Source organism: Drosophila miranda, chromosome 3 (genome assembly GCF_003369915.1).
Source record: "Drosophila miranda strain MSH22 chromosome 3, D.miranda_PacBio2.1, whole genome shotgun sequence".
Taxonomy (NCBI): Eukaryota; Metazoa; Arthropoda; class Insecta; order Diptera; family Drosophilidae; genus Drosophila; species Drosophila miranda.
The window spans coordinates 24,471,837-24,490,347 of NC_046676.1; the positions used below are offsets into that span (position 1 = coordinate 24,471,837).

Here is an 18,511-nt window from a genome sequence, read left to right on the forward strand (position 1 = left end):
AAAAAGGATATTATAAAATTGAGAAAATGTTTGTCATCTAAGACGTCAATATATGCAGAAACTAGTCAATTTTTAATTTAAGGCTATTTAAAATATATTTTGGTTGTTTTTCTGACAGGGACCAAGAATAGGTATCGGGATCGGTATATCTATATAAATATATACATATATCAAAAAACAGAATTTTAATGTTAATTAAATGAAATATGGTATAAATATGTCCATACTCGTAGCAACAATACTCGTAGTCCAGCAACAATAACGTAACATTCCAGGCAAACTTACATTCCATTCAGTACTCTCTTAAGTTTTTGTGCTTTGACTATGTATATTTGCTTAAACCTTTTTTGGAAGAAATTAAATAAAAGGGAGTAATTAAACTTAACATATCTTGTTGAAAATTAATCTATCAATGCCATGACATTATGCGGGCAGCGCCGAGGGTTCTATCTAGCTAGTAATATTCGACGGAATATCAAAAACGAGGATTATGGCTTCCAAGCCTTACCGGAGATAGATTAACCCATTGTAGACCAGAGGTTTTTTTAATATATCACCGAAAATGAAAAAATCATTTTAGCGAAGTTCAGGTGAAAGAATTCGTGTGTTTTTAAGTTTAGAAGAAAGATGGCATGGATCTACAAGAAAAATGTGCATTCAGTAATATTTTCCGCCATATACCTCAAGTCGTTGAACTGTTTAAATACGGGGGGCCTAAGCGGGCTAAGCCTGATCTACGGTCACACTGACGCGCAGGGCTCTGCCAAAAAAATTAAAGTAAAATTAAAATTATTTAAATAAGGTTAGTGTATTTTCTCTGATGACAAAAAAAAGGGCAATTATTAAGGAATAGTGTTAGTGCAACCATCTGTCAATAGTTCTCCACCTAAAGAAATCGCGGACTTGGCGAATCAAAACACGTAAGCTATTTGGTTTTCTGCCAAGCGGCAAGATGGCGGCTTGTGTATTCTTTTCTGCATAAACCAAGTAAATAAATACCTAAAAATGCCCACTTAAAAACCAGACGAAGTGATTTTATGTGTAGAAACTGAAGAACTGTTTTAATTTGTTGGTACAAGTGAATGAAAGTGGAAGAAAATTGAGGTTATGGCGGAAGCACTTTCACTACAATCCGCATCCATTCCTGATTTCAGACAACCACCAATGGCTGATTCGGATGATGAGTACGACCGCAAGCGGCGCGACAAGTTTCGTGGAGAACGCGAGAGCTATCGGACTGAGCGCCGAGACGAGCGTCGCCCCATAGGTGGTGCTGGAGGAGGCCGGGACGAATGGTCGGAGCGGTAAGTGGCCTGTCCGCCAGCAAAGGCCCACCACTAAACTGCTCTTCTCCATATTACAGCAATCCCTTCCGGGGTGGAGGTGCTGGAGGAGGCGGAGCACCGCGTCATCGACCCGATTACAGCGATTACCGTGGCCCGGGTCCACGGGCACGGTACGGCTCTCCCGTTCGCGACATGCCCCCACCGAAACGTATGCGCTCTGACTGGGGTGACGGAGATGGGCGCCCAGGTCCTCGATATGGTGGTAGGTTCGCCTGCAAAAATTAACGAAAGCATATGTTGCTATTTGCTACCGTTTCATAATTGCAGGCTATGACCCCTATCTGATGCAGGCATGGACCGATCACTATCAGTCCATGCACTCGGCGTACCACCACGCCAGCCACCCTCCGCCAGTGCGAGAGCTGCCAATAATCGGGGGAGACACGCTGACTCAGCCGGCGATGCTGAACTTGAAACAGTTCCTTGACACCCAGGACGAGAACATCTCCGACTCCGAGGTGATGCGCAAGTACACGGAGTACAAGACGGACTTCAAGCGCCAGCAGCTGAACGAGTTCTTTGTGGCCCACAAGGACGAGGAATGGTTAGTAGCTAGCCCACTGCCTGGACTCCTACGACGAGTGACGAGTGCCCAACGGCAATGCCAATGCTGATGCAGTGCACTCTCCTTTTCATTTGGTTGATCTATCTCTACCATCCCCATCTATACCCTCCCACCTATGCAATCCCTTGCGTTGTTTCTCTTATTTGCCTGTTTCCTTGTGCGCCACGCCACTCAAATCATAACTGTTTGTATATTATTAAGTTTTTCTCTGCAGCTTATTGGGTTTGTGAGACAGAGTCCTATCTGAGAGCATCTGCGCCGCTTTTGCAGAGCTGCTGTCTGATATCACTGATATAACTTGAACTTAAAGTCTTAATTACCCGGCGAGCAATGCCGTGGTGTGTTTATATTTTGAAACCGCGATTTATTTCAATTCGATTGTAGAGCGAAAGCCCAAAATAACCATATATCACATTCCTATAAATAACGAAAGCGCAAAGCCATCAAAGGTAAGACTTTGGGTAATAACAAAAACAAAACAAAAACAATCGCTATCTAAACCCAGTAAATCATTTACTAAACCTATTGCCAACAGCCGGAAAAGGATAAGCGAAATGTAGAAATTCGACTGATGCGCAGAATTTTTTCTTTTTACCGTCAGGAATTGATTCTACTTACCACCACCAAATAATCACTTGAAAAATCGTTTGTCTTCCCACAGGTTCAAGAACAAATACCATCCCGAGGACAGTGTGAACCGCAGCGAGGAGCAGCGCGGATTTTTGCGGGTACTATTATCTTATCTACGAGAATCATTTTGAGAGCACTTTTTTTAAGACCACTCTCCCTACAAATCCTTGCAGAGACGCACAGATGTGTTTGTGGAACTCCTAGAAAATGGCACCATTGGCAGCGTCAAGGTAGACTCCTCCCATGGCGATGCTTTGATCAAGGTCTTGGACACCTGTGTTATCAAGCTGGAAGGCGGCACCGATGAGGATCTCAAGGTTCTCGATGAAAAGCCCAAGGAGGCGTTAGTCTTCGACCGGAAGCCGGAGTCAGTTGATCCAACCACGGTGGTCGAAAATACACCCAAGAGTCCCAAGAAAGAGAAGGAGGAAGATGATCTGCCACTGATTGTTTCGCCTCAGCGAATTGATTTAAAGCCTGTTAACTCAGACGATGAGAACTGGGATGACGCTGAAGTTGAAGATGCGCCTCCCAAAAAACCAGAGGAGGAAGAGCCAAAAGAAAGCGAGCCCATTCCGGAGATCAAGCAGAAGCAGAAGAAGGAAAAGAAAAAGAAGATCAAAAAGCGCAAGCGAAACAACAGCAGCGACGAGAGCTCCTCATCTGAATCTGAATCTAGCTCCAGCTCCTCCGAAGAGGAGGAGGAGGACGACGAGAAGCTTAAGGCCAAATATGATGTTGAGGATGGCCTGAGGGCCGAACAGAAAGCGGAGGCTGAGAAGGATCAGGCTGAAGCAGCTAAGGCAAAGCTGGGATCAGTTAGTCCCAAAGAGGAAACATCCGCAGAGAAGTCCGCTGCTGATCCTGAGGTCGAGGGTGAAGCTAAGGAGGACGGCAGGCAGGCAGAAAAATCGCCTAAATCTGATGATGAGAAAAAACAGGAAAATGGTGATGCGGCCAAAGCGGAAAGTGTTGCTGAGCCAGCGACTGGGGATGCCCAAGGTGAGGTGAAACCAGTAACCATTGACCTGGACAAAGTGAATCCTCCGCGAGCCATGCACCGCACTTCATCGATTTTCTTACGCAACCTGGCTCCGTCCATAACCAAGGCCGAGATCGAGGCCCTTTGCAGCCGCTTCAGCGGGTATTTGAGAACGGCCATAGCAGATCCCTTGGTGGAGCGTCGCTGGTACCGTCGCGGCTGGATTACATTCACACGCGATGTCAACATCAAAGAGATTTGCTGGAGCTTGAACAATCAGCGATTACGCGACTGCGAAATGGGGGCCATTGTGAATCGCGACTTGAGTCGGCGAGTGCGTCCAGCCAACGGCATCACTGCCCACAAGCAGGTGGTGCGATCAGATATCAAGTTGTGCGCTCGGATCGTCATGAATCTGGATGAGAAATTTAAGCTGTGGTCCGAAGGTCCCCTTAGCAAGCCCTCGCCTGCCAACGATTCGGAGGCAACGGCTGCCAATGGAAGCGGCTCCAGCTATGGTTTCAATTCTAAGAATCCTGTGCTTCAGAATATCACCGACTACCTCATAGAAGAGGCTTCCGCCGAGGAGGAGGAGCTATTGGGCCTCTCCGGCGACCGCAAGGACGGTGAGGGCGAGCCCATCGAACGGGACGAGCAGTTGCTGTCGGTATTGGATCGTCTAGTGCTGTACCTACGGATTGTCCACTCGGTGGACTACTACAACCATTGCGAGTATCCCTACGAAGACGAGATGCCCAATCGCTGTGGCATCATCCACACCCGTGGCCCAGCTCCCTCTCGTGTCACCAGCAACGAGCTCAATGAATACATCAAGTCCTACGAGGGCAAGCTTCTGCAATTTCTGACCAAAACCGCGCTGCTCAGCGAAGATCAGATCAAGGATCTCGGTGCAAAAAATGCCGACACCGAGGTGGAAAAGTTTGTGCAGGCCAACACTCAGGAGCTGGCCAAGGACAAATGGCTATGTCCGCTTTCGGGAAAGAAGTTCAAGGGACCCGAATTTATCCGCAAGCACATTTTCAACAAGCATGAGGAAAAGGTTGATGAGGTCCGCAAGGAGGTGCAATATTTCAACAACTATCTACGCGACCCGAAGCGTCCACAGTTGCCAGAGCACCCCGGCAGCGTCAAGCGCCCTGAAACGGAGTCTGTTCGTGGGCCCGGAGGGTGAGTGCAACGCAATCATATTAAAATTCCTCGATCGCGGAAAAAATGTGCATTTCTTTTTCCAGATACCGTCCGCCGATGTATACCTCAATGTCTGGGATGCCGTATAGCTTTGGTGGCCACATGATGGGGGGTGGCCGTGGTGGACGCCACTTCCCACCTGCTCGCAGGTTAGTACTTGAGCCACTCGCTTGCCCTAACTCTACTTTTAGTCTAAGCGCGTTATAACTTGGAATGGCTTCGGTTCTCATGCGATCCACATTCACTCTCCTAACGGAGTTTCTTAAGAGATTTGTTTTCTCAACTATTATCCCTGAGAGGTTGCCCTCTCCAGCATTTAAACGTTAAACGTACTACACTTTCTCCTTGCTCCATTTTCAAAATATCCCTGTATCCTCGGTGGTATCATGAAGATGACACTTGAAACATGATTGAACCGAGCTGCGGAATGGCCAGCTTGAAGCGGCCGCCACACAGCGTCTGTTCAGTCTTTAGTCACCTCTCAGATATGATTAGATCGCCCTCTTTTACGTCTTTGTTTCCTATATTTTGTTGTTTCTGTTGGTCTAAAACGAAATTTGTCACAATCTTCTTGTGTCGCAAATTTTTTGCAGGGAATTGCCTTTGGAACACCACCGCCGGCTTGTCGGTTACCATGATTTGGATGCGCCCTCAAATTCCGATATATTTGACTAGTTGATTAGCCCAATACCAGTACACACATGAAAAAATATTACACAGCAATGTAAATGAAATCTGATCTGATCTAATGATCCTGTTTCGACCCAACATTCGATTCAAACAATTCTAGCAAGAAAGAACAATCAATCACATATACATATATTATAAAGCTGATTTATATATGAATACCGATATCTGTTTTCGTGTACAATGATTTGCCAATTGTATTTAGAAACCGACTATAACTATAAATAAAATCGCGTTCAGAGATGACGTTGCCGAAAGGGCGAATCTATATACTAAATAAATAAACATGTAATATTCAACACAATATCTAAATTCCTTCTCGTTCATTCTCGTTGCTTACAGACCCGGTGGTTTTGATTATCGATCACACAGATCACACTACCGGGACTTGGACGCGCCACAAGAGCCGTACTAGACTATAGAGCTACTAGTGTACAATCAAATCTAAATCAATTGTATTTACTATATATTATGCCTGCATTGATCAAGTCCCCTCATAATGCAAACTACGTGCTATAGTAATTGTAACTTTATCTGTTTCCAATTGACGAGTCTTTTGTACGGTTCAATTTTGTAATCAGCGACGGATAAAACAGCAAAATAAAGTTCAAGAAAACCAGAATTCTCTACGAGGACAACCATTAATTGGGTCGGGTCTAAAAATTGCACCGATTGATGAAGATGGGTGGGTCGTTCAAGGGGAATGATCTTGGATGAGGATGAGAAGACCTTAACTCCGACTTCGAATAATGATGCAATTCTGTGCATATACCCTAGGAGTCACAGTTGCAAGAACCGACGTCGCAGTGAAATGTGAGGGAATGGGACGTATCGCACCCGGTCTCAAAGCATGGCTACCAATTCTCTCGCAAGTTGACTAGCGTTTTGCCAATCTGGAAAGCACTCGAGCACTAAGGACCGCAGCCACTCCACAAGATCTGCGCCAACTGCCTGCGAAAGAAGGCTGGCATCAGATGTAAACATGTTTATGTTAATGTTTACTTAAAAATTATTTCGGTTTCTTCGAAATTTTTTTATTAAGACTCTTAAATATGATGAAATATTTGGTTCGTAGTATTTGCGTAGTAAAAAAAAGTAAAGCCAGGGCGCTGGCAAAGCTCCACGAATTCCACCCACAGCGGCCACCTATCCCAGTGAGATGAAGTTGGTGCATGTCCAGTAAGCCACTACGTTTGAATGCCCGCCGGGAAGCTCATTGTGCAGAAGGGGAAGATGAAAATGGGCAGCGCTTGGCATTTCATATCAATCATAAGAAAACAATATATTTTGTAATGGGGTCCGAAACGTTTTCTTCTGGGTGTTACACATATCCACTTCCCCCACAAATCTAATATTCCCCCATACTGGAGGAATTCGATTTTTGTCCTCTCTGAAGAGAGAGAGAGAGAGAGAGAGCGGAGTGTAATTATTGCGTGAGTATGGCAACGCTTTTGCACTTGTTTGGGGAAGCGCGCTAAAAATAAGCACAAATCTTAGCCAGTGGCGGACAAAATCAACCGAATCGCTGCCAACGTAACAATTTCGACAGTTTAGTTTGGGAATCATATTCCGCGTCTACAGACAACATATATCGAGCATGCGGAGCATGGACTGTGCCGTATGCGGAGTTGCGGCCTCCCAGACTTGCACTCGCTGTAAAATTGTGCGCTATTGCGACAAGGAGCACCAGAAGCAACACTGGCCGGAACACAAGCGCTGCTGCAAGCCGATCCGCGAGGAGAAGGATGACGTGCTGGGTCGCTTTTTGGTTGCCACACAGGACATCAAGGCCAATCAGATAATTTTCGTAGAGGAGCCGCTGGTGGTCGGGCCAAAGTGGTACATGTCGGAGGCGGAGAAGTCGTCCACGACCGTGCCATGCGTGGGTTGCTACACGCCCTGTCGCCTGGGCAAACATTTGTGTCGCAAGTGAGTACACACCGCCAGAGAGTTTTCAGCTTATTTTCACCAACATATCCCACAGTTGTCGTTGGCCAGTTTGCAGTGCTTCTTGCGAGCATGAGGCCCTGGAGTGCAGCGTTTTGAGCTTGGGACCGGGTCCGTCTGCGAGAGCCGACACCCGGGGGCTGAACGATTTTTACAGGGGAGATGCACTCCTTGTGCTGAAGTGTCTGCTGCTGCAGCGCAAAGATCCGAAGAAGTGGACCGATCTGCTCGAGATGCAGTCGCACGAGGAGGAACGGAAGGGCACTGAGCTGCACCAGGAGGCGGAAGATGGAATTGTGAGCTACTTGAGCCAACGCTTTCTGCAGCGGCTCGAGCAGAGCAAGATGGATGTCCTTGAGCACTGCGAACCGGAACTGCTCCATCGGCTGTGTGGCATCATTGAGACTAACTACATGGTTGTGGAGTTGCCCACGGGCATCGAGCTGAGCGGACTGTTCCGGCAGGCGTGCATGATGGAGCACGCCTGCCAGCCCAACTGCTATTTCCAATTTGACGGAACTACCATGCAGATCGCGGTTAGGGCGGGCGGCGACCTGAAGAAGGGCGATCATTTGAGGATTACCTACACAAACATCCTGTGGGGCACTCATTTGCGCCAGCATCATCTGCGTCTGACCAAACATTTCAAATGTGGCTGCGAACGCTGCTTGGATCCCACGGAATTTGGCAGCTATGTGAGTGCGTTGACCTGCTTGGGAGATGTGAACAAATCCTGTGGGGGCAAGCAACTCCCCCTAGATCCAGTCGACGAGCAAAGTCAGTGGAAATGCAACGCTTGCCCCATGGCCATGGACACGGCATACGTGACCGAGCTTCAGACCCATATGACGGAGCAGGTGGATAAGATGCTGGCCGGACGCCCATCGGCCAGTGAGATTGAGCTAACTTTGGCCCGCCTCACGCAGATGCTGCATCCAAATCACTTTCACATGTTCAACCTGAAGCACACGCTTATTCAGCTATATGGCAATGAAAATGGTCTTGAGCTGAGCTCGCTCAGTGATGGAATACTGGAGCGCAAGTTGCGCTTGTGTGATGACCTGTACAACGTCTGTCGTCGCCTGGATCCCTACAGCATTAAGCTTGCCATCTATCTGACTGTTATTCTGGTTGAGATTGCCCACACCCTGGAGGAACAGGCGCGCAGGAATCCCGCAGAGGCTTCTAAACTGCTAGAGCACGCTCTGCTCCGACTCAAAGAGGCTCAGCAGGTGCTGCAAAAGGAACTCGATTCGGTGGCAGGTAAGAAGCTGAACGACAAGCTTCAGACGGAGATCTTTGAGTGGGAGAAACTAATGCTGACCATCAAATACCAGCAGCAGAAAATTGACTAGTTTTCCAAATAAAACATACTTTATGATACAGTTAATTTACAGCTTGCAATCTTATCTATCTTCACGCATGCAACTCTACGCGCTCTTGCTCCAACATCTGCGGATGTTCCCGCAGAATCTCCCGCTGCTGGCGCAGGTTCTTCACGATCCCCGGCAGATGCCAGCCATGCCTCAGTAAGCTGTCAGTGACATCAAAGTGGGAGTGGCGGATGCAGCGTAGCTGACTGCAATGTGCCACTGTACGCAGCTCCAGCGCCATGTCATGCACCAGGGCGGCCAAGTACTCCTGCGTCTCATTGATGGAATGCAGCTCCAGAGTGAAGTGCGGGCGTTCGAAATGAATTAGCTTGATTCCATAGATGACAGGCAGGCTATTGTCGGCCGGGCGAATGAGGCCTTTACAAGCTAGCTCGTAGGCCGCCTGGGTTTGGAGGTCGACGCCGCACAGCTCGTACATCTTTCTCTGATGCGAGGCCTGCATTGAGGCAGCCAGGCCACTGATTCTTTCCGCCGAAACATGTTTATGGTTGGATCGCGCTGTGATGCGGGTGTCTGGCAGGTGATTCTCCGTGGCAGTGCCCATACGACCAGTAATGTGGTACACTCGCACTGGCCGGTTCTTCTGTATGCGACTCGACTGCCGCAGTCCCTTGTTGATGCCAAAAACTAATGAATAGCATGGCGATTATTAGATTGCTTTACTTTGGTTCTTATAAAAGTGAATAATTTACGCAAAACACCGCTGGTGTGTTGTCCCAGACTAGCCACTGCGGCACAGCGTATATCTTCCGGCATGTAGCGAGGTCCAGTGGACAGCACATCGTCAGAGAGATCCGTGTTCGTGGCTATATTGTGGAGGACACTGTCGGCGGCGGTACCCGTGCCCAGCAGCGGTCTGTTTTCCGGAAGCCTGCGTGGATCCCGCTGCTTCAGTTCGTTCAGACCTTAAGGACAATAGGAAATGTTATGTTAGGAATATTTAAAGATTGCTCCACTAACCCTTGCAAATGTTGCTGAGAACGGCACTGCGCACGTGTCCTACTTTCATGCCGGCGGGTTTGTATACATTTAAAACGCCATTTAAGTGCCTGAAAACTGTCGTGGCGTCGTAGACTTTTGTGAGAGCCATGCGTTCAAATTACATAAAACAAATTATTGTCTATTTTCAAATGCAGCAGCTGTTTTAAGTCGATCTATTTTACAGCACTGGTCGAAAAATAAATCGATTCATCGCACAATTCACCAACCATCGATACCATCTGTGGTTTTGCCACCCTGGTTTTTGGTCTGATTCACTGTTTTCCCTACAATTAAGAGGCAGGTTTTTTTCTTCGCGCCCGACGAAGAGGACCCGGGCGCTGACAAGTTAGAAGAAATGGTTTCTGGCAGCTTTAAACTTTCATTCCATGTGTCCAAGTAAGTGGGTCGGTTGCCTGTGAAAGATATGGAGATAGAGCTGCTCTGTACCATCACGAAGATACCGGATAAATTTATATTTATATTTATATATCTATATATGTACATATATATCATTCGAATTAATTGCCTTGCAGAACATTCTATGGGAGGCTGATTGGCCCCAAGGGATCGACCAAACGTCGCATCGAGGAAGAAACACAATCAAAAATTTACTTTCCACGTCAGCACGAGGAGTCTTCAAATGTGACCATCAAGGCCAAGGAGCGCAATCAGGTGTGTGCTGCGTTGCGCCAGATACGCTCCCTTGTTGGCGCCATTCGCAGGAAGATCCCAATACATTTGCTGGTTGTTCCATTGAACTTTGACGAAGTTCAGAATCGCGTTTTGGTAATAACGAATGGATAGGACACCAGGTCAGCCATTTATTGTGTATTTACTCCCCAGAAAAGCATTTTGGAGGCTCAGCTTCCGGGCATCGATGATGAACTCTTCATATATAACCAAATAGCATTGGGTTCCTATGTGCTGCTGCGAATCCTGTCGCTCCATCCTGGCAGATCTAACTACTCCATTCGAGATCAAAGTCAAGGGTCTGGACATCAGTGACAATGATCCAAGCTCCGCCCGTGTTGGGTACGGCTGCATTGAGGCTCCTGAGTTGCAGAGGTTCGCCAACCGATGCCTGTCACATTTCCAAGCAACTGGACTTTCCGCATCGGCTAAAAAGCTGCATATGGTCGTGCTGAAAAATCACTATCGCATGACCGCAATGAATTGCCCCTTCGATGCCCGCGAGATACTTAAGCGATTTGGGGACTTTGATTTCGGAGCAGTCCAATGTAGCACCGTGCACTTGGTGACGGTCGGACTGACACTTTCTACGCGATCAGCGGAAGTCTGGAATTCCCCCTTCCCCCTGTAATGTGTATTCTTTGATATCTAATGATATTCTTTGTCGATAACATCAATCACCAATCATATCTACTATGTATGATTATCATTTTAGTTTCGCCATTCCCGCTCGTGCCGAAATGCATAAGCAATGAGTGGTGTGGGGTACAGACCCAGGTGAATTGTGTCGAGGCAAGCACATTATATAAAACCTATAACTGATATAAATTGCTATCCACTCGCTGAACTTCATTTTGAGCTCTTTCTCTTTTTCCCTGACAAGGTCCGATTAGACAAGATCCATCAACATCAGAACCTCAGGACCCAAAGCCAATCGGATTGCCGCCGGCGTTATCAGGGATAATGTTGTGCGACAAACACAAAAATTTGTATCATATTGTATATATTATACGTACTTATTGTTTCAGTTGTACTGTATTGGGCATGACATACATATGTACATACATATACATATGTTGTTAGATGTACAGTTTAGTTCTCTATTTCGATGCGGAAATGTTATAGGCAGATCCTGGAATTTTGAAATAAGCTTTATTAGATTGCTGTATATTGAGTGCATGACTGTTGGTTAGGATACAGGGTGATATACATGTTACACCTATCCTAGGGTATAGGGTGTTGTGCCGCAGGTTGTTGTTGTAGTACAGGGTGTTGTTGTAGTGGTATAGGGTGTTGTGCCGCAGGTTGTTGTAGTACAGGGTGTTGTTGTTGTGGTATAGGGTGTTGTGCCGCAGGTTGTTGTTGTAGGAAAGGATGTTGTTGTTGTGGTATAGGGTGTTGTGCCGCAGGTTGTTGTTCTTGTAGTACAGGGTGTTGTGTTACAGGCTGTTGTTGGTGTGGTACGGGTTGTTGTAAAACAGGTTGTTGATGTTGCAATAGCGGGAGCATTTGTTGTAGTGCAGGTTGTGGATGTCGGAGGTGGTGGCTGGAGGGTGGTGGTGCTGTATGACTCTTCGGGTGCTGCAGGCGGCTGAGCAATCCTGTGCGAGTCTGCGATTCCTGCCACAAGGGCCAGCAGAAGAAGGCTTGCTGTAAATGGAAGCGGTTGAGTCTAAGGACCTACTTGCATCTCCCACTGCGACACTTACGAAAATTCATTTCAAATTTCAGGCACCTCGTAAAAGGACCAATAACTGCAGATGGTTACTTCCTGGTTCGCTTCGCTTCGAAGCTGTTACGAGTTCCCTGTTTCAGCGTTCTTTTATTCAGGCCCTGCTGAATCGGATTCCGTGACAGGGTCGGGGCAAGCACATGATATTAAACCTATAATTGATATTGATTGCTTACCAATCGCTCAACTTCACTTTGAGCTCTTTGAAAACGGATTTACTTTGTCCCTGATAAGGTCCGATAAGACATGGTCCACCAACATCATACTCACCGCCAAGCTTCTTCTGGTCCAGAGGATCTACTCGACAATCTTGCCATCGTCCGGTCCGTATCCTAGAGGGATTGTGATGCGGCAAGGTAGCCGTGATTCAAATGTTTTGGCGTTCCGGTCAATAATTAAAAATTTCATCGGTAAATACCGATTAGCTTAATCGTTTTGCAGCACTAGTGTTTAGGGCTGTCGAAAATTTCGACTCGAAATTGCACGGAATAAACCATCGATGTATCGCACAATTCGAAAACCATCGATATTTTATCCCCGCACGTGCATTTGTTTTGTGTTGAGATTTTGTAATTTAATTGGTAAAGTAAGCTAAAAACAACTATTTATTAAGATGAAGTGGACCACGGCCAATCTTAAGCACCCCAATTATACAGCACAACATGAAATTTACGTGGGAACACACACGGGATCTTTCAAACGTAAGTCACAAAATTTGGTGTGTCGACAATGATTGAATTGATTATAAACGATTCTTGTAGACCTTCTGCCGGCCTCGGAGAAAACCCCACACGGACAGAGAAACATCAGTGATCTTAAGGACTTGGACAAAGAATCGCGGGTCACTTCTTTGGCTTTTGGCAACGAGTCGCGAACAGAAATTCTGCTTGGCCGAGGTAAAAACATCGCCGAGTTGCATTCCATTGGGGAAGGAGGGTTCTCCGCGCGACATGTGACTTTCAGCGCAGCTCCCATTGTTGGCCTGGCTCGCTTCAACGAAAAACTGATTGCCGGCATTGGGAATGGGGAGCTGCAAAGCCTGGAGCTAGACCCTGAAGAAGAAACGGCACCTGTTGTTATCTCTACTGGCACCCAAATGGATCATCTACGTCAGTGCACACAGGCCAGGAACATTGTGGCCACTGGTGGCAAGGAGCGACAAAATAATCTGAAAGTCTACGACCTGAGCGCCGACGGCAAGCAGATTTTTACTTCGAAGAACTTGCCAAATGATTATCTGCAGCTGGAGGTCCCTGTTTGGGACAGTGACATTGGCTTTGTGGACGGTCCCAGTGTTTTGGCGACGTGCTCCCGACACGGATATGTTCGCCTCTACGACACCCGCAAGCAGCGCCGTCCCGTCTCCTGCTTTGCCAGCGAGGAGCACGGAATGAGCTTCGCGACTCTGGTGGCACAAGGAAACTACATCTACACGGGTACCACAATGGGCGCCCTGAAGGCCTTCGACACTCGACGCATGAAAACTCATGTGCACACGTACAAGGGATTCACGGGTGGCATAAGCGACCTGCATTTGGATCCCACTGGACGGTTCTTGAGCTCTGCCAGCTTAGATCGTTATGTGCGCATCCACGACGCCGACTCTACAGTGCTGCTCTATCAATGCTATGTTAAATCGAAGGCTACCAAGATCCTCATCCGTCAACTAAAGGAGGAAAAACCAGAGGCTGATGCTGAAGAAGAGGAGGAGGAGGAAATTGATAATATAGTGCCACAGAAGCCTAATATCAAGACAGCCCCTGTGGACGATGAATACGAGTATATGTTTGATCAGATGCCGACTGTGGGGTGAGTCCTTTTATTTGAATATCTTTGATGTCACCTACTAATCTCCCCAACAGCGACAGCGAAGACGAATCTGGAGAACAAGTTGAAGCGACTGTTACGGTGGAAAAGGCCAAGCAAAAGCGCAAGGGACCGAACCAGTCGCAGAAGACGAAAAAGAAGAAAGTTTAAATTATCCATTTACTTATTAATTTGTAGATCCAAGTTTTATATTAAAACGTATTAATATGTAAGATCGATGCAGTGGGGTCTATTGCCACGCCTTCATTGGCAACTGCGCCTTCTGAAGCTGATAGTTGATGTACAAGCGATATATGCAGTAGTAGAAGAACTCAATAATGGAAATCATGCTCAGGCCCAGGCAGAGATTGAAAATGCCCCCAAGATCAGCTGAAATAGATGAGAGTTTAGTTACATCTAGTTATGTTACACTACAGAGCACTTACAGAGAAGCCCGATCCAAGACATGACCGTCACCTTTCGAATGACCGGAACGACCTGCTTGGCCAGATAGACACGCAGCACAAAGCTATCGCTGTTGAGCAGCTCACGAGAGCTTAAAGAGGAGTCAAATATGATTTTAAGCTGATTTCATAAAATGTTTCTACTAAGAAGGCACGTACTAGTAGCGGCTCACTGAGAACTGGTGCTGATTGAGGTCCGTCTTGTAGGACAGCGTGGAGTAGGTTACATCGTAGCAATTGGGCAGACACTGGTCGCATCGCACACTCTTAAAGTTGTCTGCGAAAAGTAAAGTTAAGTTAAGGGGGAACCTTTGGTTTTTTTTTTAAATTTGCATATCATATCGGAGGGAGCGCTTTAGGGGTTTATTAACGTGCAAATGAGCTCCCAAGCGATTTGTGGGCGCATCCTAGTCATGGCGTATAATGCAGACACTCGGGCACGTGAGTATCCTGAATATTTAATATAAATTATGAAACATGAGCGAGCACAAGAGACGACAACAGAGCACCCACACAATACGCCACAGTCACCGCATCAGGAGCAGCAGCAGCAGCAGTAGAAGCAACAGCAGCAGCATGGAAAATACATGAAAAGTACAGCAGCCAAGGGCGAAGGCGACAACGTGATAAAGGCTGTCGGAAGGGGAGTACGTGAACCTTGTCAGGCTCTGAAGGATGCGCGTGGGAAGAACCAGAAGTGACAGTAAGCCCGAATGAGGCATGGGATGCTCCGTGGGAAGAGGAACTCACCATAGTTGGCCGAGTAGCAGAATGTATCATTTAGATTGCACTCCTTGAACTGATTGCCGACGATGGGGAGGAGATACGGATGACAGCCGCACTTCGCGACGATGGCCTCCGTCTGGCAGGAGAGCAGGCAGGCGGCCTGCCGGTAGTTTCGGAGCCTCAAGTCGTCCGAGATGAGGCAGTCCCGCTTTCGTTCCGACAGCTCCAGTACCTCCGCCGAAGAGCTCTGTACGGTGGGCGAGACTTCAAGAAAGCTCTCGGATCGGGCGGTGATTGTCACAGAGGAGGCCGACTCGGTGACATAGTCCATGGGATGGTGGACGAGAACTATAAGACCCGTGTTGAGATTGCGCTCAGAGCCCTCAGCGCCGACAAAGGTGAGACCCCCATCCATGCCAAAGATGTTGGCCGAAAAGGGCACATAGCTGGAGTTGCGCGGATTATAGTTGAAGGAGCAGCACGGGCCCAAATATGCCGTCGTCGGTATGAAGGAGAGATACTCGTGGCTCTGGTTGCATTGGAACTCAGTGTGGCCCCAGAAGCATCTCTTTACATAGTCCGAGCAACCCGGACTGACGGCCATGGCTGCCTCCCAGACGCTCACGTTGTTCATCCGAAGCACCGCATCGGTGACCCTGTAACTCTCGTGGGCCGGCGGCTCGAAGCTCTGGTCCGTGAAAGCGTTAAGGAACTCGAACCCTGCTGCCACATCAGCCATCTCGTACTCTGGGGGAATATTACTGTGAAATGGAGTTACCTTAGAGGGTACTCAAAAGGGTTTTTTAATTTCTCACAGGGTCTTGACGTAGCGTTCCACACGCTCAGTGTTGACCACCTTGGGACTGCAGATGGTGACGCCGGGAAAGGCCACGTCCGTGATGGAGAGATCGTTTGAGATGGTGTTCAGAATGGGATACGAGTAGAACTTCAGCCAGAGTAGGAGGGTCAGGTAGATACTCAGCAGGAGCAACTGCAGCAGCACCGAGGACCAAATGAATCTGAAATCTGCCCTGTGCACTGGGAGGAAGGATGGGAGTGGAATTCTAACTCACCTGGACAATCCGTGGGTGCGCTGGCGTCGCAGAAGCCACATTCCGCTCACCTTGGTCCGCTCCGTGTACTCCCAGAAGGTGCTGGCGATGGCTGATCTCAGGGGGCCCAAGCGCCGCCTCCTTTCCAAGACTCTCTTGCCAGGTGCTGGTGCTGGCCACTTGCCGGTGTCCTTCATGTCACAGTTGGTTGCAACTGGCGCCACTTGGAGCATGCTTATATACGCTAGGAACCCCCGCCTAATGACAGTAAATTGTGGTCCTAATTATGGGTTGATAGACTCGTTAATTTGTCCGACCCGAGAAAGTTTGCCACTTGTTCGACATTAGTGATAATTTAAAGGATTGACTCCATAAAGTACTCCCATCGAGGAAATCGATACACTATGTTCTTGGTCTAAGTGCCATTATAATGAAAATCACGACTTTAGCCACACATATGTACATAGTGCCACAAACACCGAACAAGCCGACAAAGTTTCCTTTAAATTCTCACACATGAAGCTCTGGCCCGGACAAATCCAGTCCGTTCCGTGCGAAGCAAAACTTTGCGTTGGCCCTTCATATATCTTGACTTGAGAAACTATGCAGCATCCAAGCATCTGAGCATTCGAGCATCTTGTGCGACTATCGACTTGACTCGACTCGACTGTTTGTCTGCACGTTCTCCTTCTACGCCCCAGGTCACAAAGTTACTGTGTTCAAATCTTCTGCATCTAGCTTTTAAGCTGGGACAATAAAATTCAAAACTTTTGTTCCCCCTGCAGCAGACCCGTGGCTTTGAAGACGGAGTTGGAGCAGAGCAGGGGTCGGGATTGGGCGGCATTCAATTCAATGGAATTTTTGTGTAAATTGCAGCTGAATGTTGGGAAGGGAATGTGGGTCCGTTCGGAATTAGTTGTTGACTTTATCGAATGCTGTTTCGTTCCATTCGTTGTTGTGCTTGTTTGAGCAGCTCTGAGTGAATTTTAATTAGTAGCCAGTCAGTTCCTGTCCCGCCTCCTCGAGCTAATTGTTTTCCATGGTAATGGAAGAAAAATGCGCTCCAGTTCGCTATGAAAATTCAACGAGTAAGTAAAAGGAAAAATATATTTCGAGTATGAGAACTAGAGTCAAGTGAAGACAAGCTAAACTTTTAATTCCGTTTTAGCAAATAAAAGTTCGGCTAGGTAAATGAACAGATACCGCAACCAGGAGACAAACTTTGAAACAAGTTCTTATCGCGACCACGCTCTCCCCATAACCAAGGGTACGGATTGAAGATAGGCAATCGCCTCCTAATAATCTGCCGACATGTGGAGCAATTTGTGAAGCGCTGGTGAAACGTGAGCTCCTGATAGAAATACACATAGCCTCACGAATACTGTCATAGCCAGACCCCAGACCCCAGACCACAGACCTTGCTGGAAATTATAAATTCGTTGCTCAACTTTCCTCTGACGGTGGATCCACCTTTTTTTTAAGTTTTTTCAAAAGCGCCAAAAAATAATTTGGCTCTAAAAGTTAGCTACCTCCCCGTCGAAAATTGAGCGCCTGAGCTTTGACAGCAGAGCCATTAAATCAGAGCACGGAGCACAGCGAGCGTTTAATATCGGAACAAAGTTTCTTCTGCTTCTGACTTTGTGGAAAGAATTAAATTGGCCGGTTTTCGGGCACTAGAACTGTATGGAGAGCAGCACAGCCAGAGATTCCATTATAGATATTGGGCATCACTCCTCTCATCTCGTGTTTGATCGGCATTAGTTGAACAAAATGTGTCCTGGGGCCACTCAATCGCACTCGAAAGGCTCTTAGATCATCTCCCTAATGATAAGCCAACAGCCAGACCCAACACGAACAGCAAGGACAAATCAATCAAATCGAACCGTCTTTGTCGGTTTGCCGGCCCAAAGCTTTGTTTGGACAACACTTGTCTTCTGGTTGTAAAATAGCGCCGCATGTATTTGCATTCACATCGAATGCTGAAAGCCACAACGAGCCTTATTATGATCCGAATACAATACAATGAGAAGTGCCCCCATAATCGTAAAGAAGCAAGCCATTCAGCCATTCGCTGCAAGTGGTTTCCTTTGGGGTACAGCAATTTGTATCTTGGCCAGTTGCCACCGTACCCCCTTGCCCAGCGTCGGGGGCGTGGGTGAAACAAAGGACGAAGACGGAGACAAGGATATGGCCACAGCCCGTCGGAAGTGTTGTGCACTGCATGTGAGCCACGGGCATCCGCCTCCGACAGACTGGCTCTAAGGAGTAGAAATCGAATCGGAAGACGACTCCGGGTCGAG

The 18,511-nt window shown here is 47.5% G+C and overlaps 7 protein-coding genes across 12 annotated transcripts; 4 read left to right on the plus strand and 3 right to left on the minus strand.

The window, feature by feature from the left end:
- The first annotated feature begins 723 nt into the window (after positions 1–723).
- LOC108159999 (serrate RNA effector molecule homolog) lies at positions 724–6,041 on the plus strand. Of its 4 annotated transcripts, none has more exons than XM_033390372.1 (8): positions 724–802; positions 1,155–1,304; positions 1,364–1,548; positions 1,614–1,890; positions 2,573–2,639; positions 2,715–4,711; positions 4,777–4,881; positions 5,326–5,725. In XM_033390372.1, exons 2-8 carry the CDS (start codon positions 1,165–1,167, stop codon positions 5,405–5,407), a joined length of 2,853 nt encoding a protein of 950 aa, XP_033246263.1. In that variant the 5' UTR covers positions 724–802; positions 1,155–1,164; the 3' UTR covers positions 5,408–5,725. The 4 variants fall into 4 exon arrangements, with proteins under 4 accessions (XP_033246263.1, XP_017149207.1, XP_017149206.1 ...); XM_017293717.2 differs by lacking the exon at positions 5,326–5,725 and adding an exon at positions 5,762–6,041 and having other exon boundaries at positions 731–920; XM_017293716.2 differs by having other exon boundaries at positions 731–920.
- An 820-nt stretch (positions 6,042–6,861) lies between these two features.
- On the plus strand, positions 6,862–8,756 carry LOC108160484 (SET domain-containing protein SmydA-8). The gene is made up of 2 exons (XM_017294506.2): positions 6,862–7,348; positions 7,404–8,756. The coding sequence occupies exons 1-2, from the start codon at positions 7,017–7,019 to the stop codon at positions 8,719–8,721; spliced, it is 1,650 nt and encodes a 549-aa protein (XP_017149995.1). The 5' UTR covers positions 6,862–7,016; the 3' UTR covers positions 8,722–8,756.
- LOC108160485 (mitochondrial mRNA pseudouridine synthase Trub2) lies at positions 8,719–9,906 on the minus strand. The gene is made up of 3 exons (XM_017294507.2): positions 9,721–9,906; positions 9,453–9,665; positions 8,719–9,387 (listed from the first exon to the last, which is right to left on the minus strand). The coding sequence occupies exons 1-3, from the start codon at positions 9,848–9,850 to the stop codon at positions 8,783–8,785; spliced, it is 948 nt and encodes a 315-aa protein (XP_017149996.1). The 5' UTR covers positions 9,851–9,906; the 3' UTR covers positions 8,719–8,782.
- A 91-nt stretch (positions 9,907–9,997) lies between these two features.
- LOC108160420 lies at positions 9,998–11,283 on the plus strand. Of its 2 annotated transcripts, none has more exons than XM_017294419.2 (3): positions 9,998–10,137; positions 10,275–10,527; positions 10,649–11,283. In XM_017294419.2, the coding sequence occupies exons 1-3, from the start codon at positions 10,097–10,099 to the stop codon at positions 11,060–11,062; spliced, it is 708 nt and encodes a 235-aa protein (XP_017149908.1). In that variant the 5' UTR covers positions 9,998–10,096; the 3' UTR covers positions 11,063–11,283. The 2 variants fall into 2 exon arrangements, with proteins under 2 accessions (XP_017149908.1, XP_017149909.1); XM_017294420.2 differs by having other exon boundaries at positions 10,585–10,841.
- A 281-nt stretch (positions 11,284–11,564) lies between these two features.
- LOC108160421 (integumentary mucin C.1-like) lies at positions 11,565–12,594 on the minus strand. Of its 2 annotated transcripts, none has more exons than XM_033390374.1 (3): positions 12,434–12,594; positions 12,141–12,315; positions 11,565–12,081 (listed from the first exon to the last, which is right to left on the minus strand). In XM_033390374.1, the coding sequence occupies exons 2-3, from the start codon at positions 12,148–12,150 to the stop codon at positions 11,651–11,653; spliced, it is 441 nt and encodes a 146-aa protein (XP_033246265.1). In that variant the 5' UTR covers positions 12,151–12,315; positions 12,434–12,594; the 3' UTR covers positions 11,565–11,650. The 2 variants fall into 2 exon arrangements, with proteins under 2 accessions (XP_033246265.1, XP_033246266.1); XM_033390375.1 differs by having other exon boundaries at positions 12,383–12,594.
- A 77-nt stretch (positions 12,595–12,671) lies between these two features.
- Positions 12,672–14,208, plus strand: LOC117187694 (WD repeat-containing protein 74). Its single transcript, XM_033390373.1, has 3 exons — positions 12,672–12,864; positions 12,925–13,972; positions 14,026–14,208. Exons 1-3 carry the CDS (start codon positions 12,777–12,779, stop codon positions 14,138–14,140), a joined length of 1,251 nt encoding a protein of 416 aa, XP_033246264.1. The 5' UTR covers positions 12,672–12,776; the 3' UTR covers positions 14,141–14,208.
- On the minus strand, positions 14,207–16,444 carry LOC108158082 (sodium channel protein Nach). Its single transcript, XM_017290230.2, has 6 exons — positions 16,233–16,444; positions 15,975–16,178; positions 15,184–15,920; positions 14,593–14,710; positions 14,416–14,525; positions 14,207–14,359 (listed from the first exon to the last, which is right to left on the minus strand). Exons 1-6 carry the CDS (start codon positions 16,442–16,444, stop codon positions 14,220–14,222), a joined length of 1,521 nt encoding a protein of 506 aa, XP_017145719.1. The 3' UTR covers positions 14,207–14,219.
- Between the last annotated feature and the right edge of the window lie 2,067 nt (positions 16,445–18,511).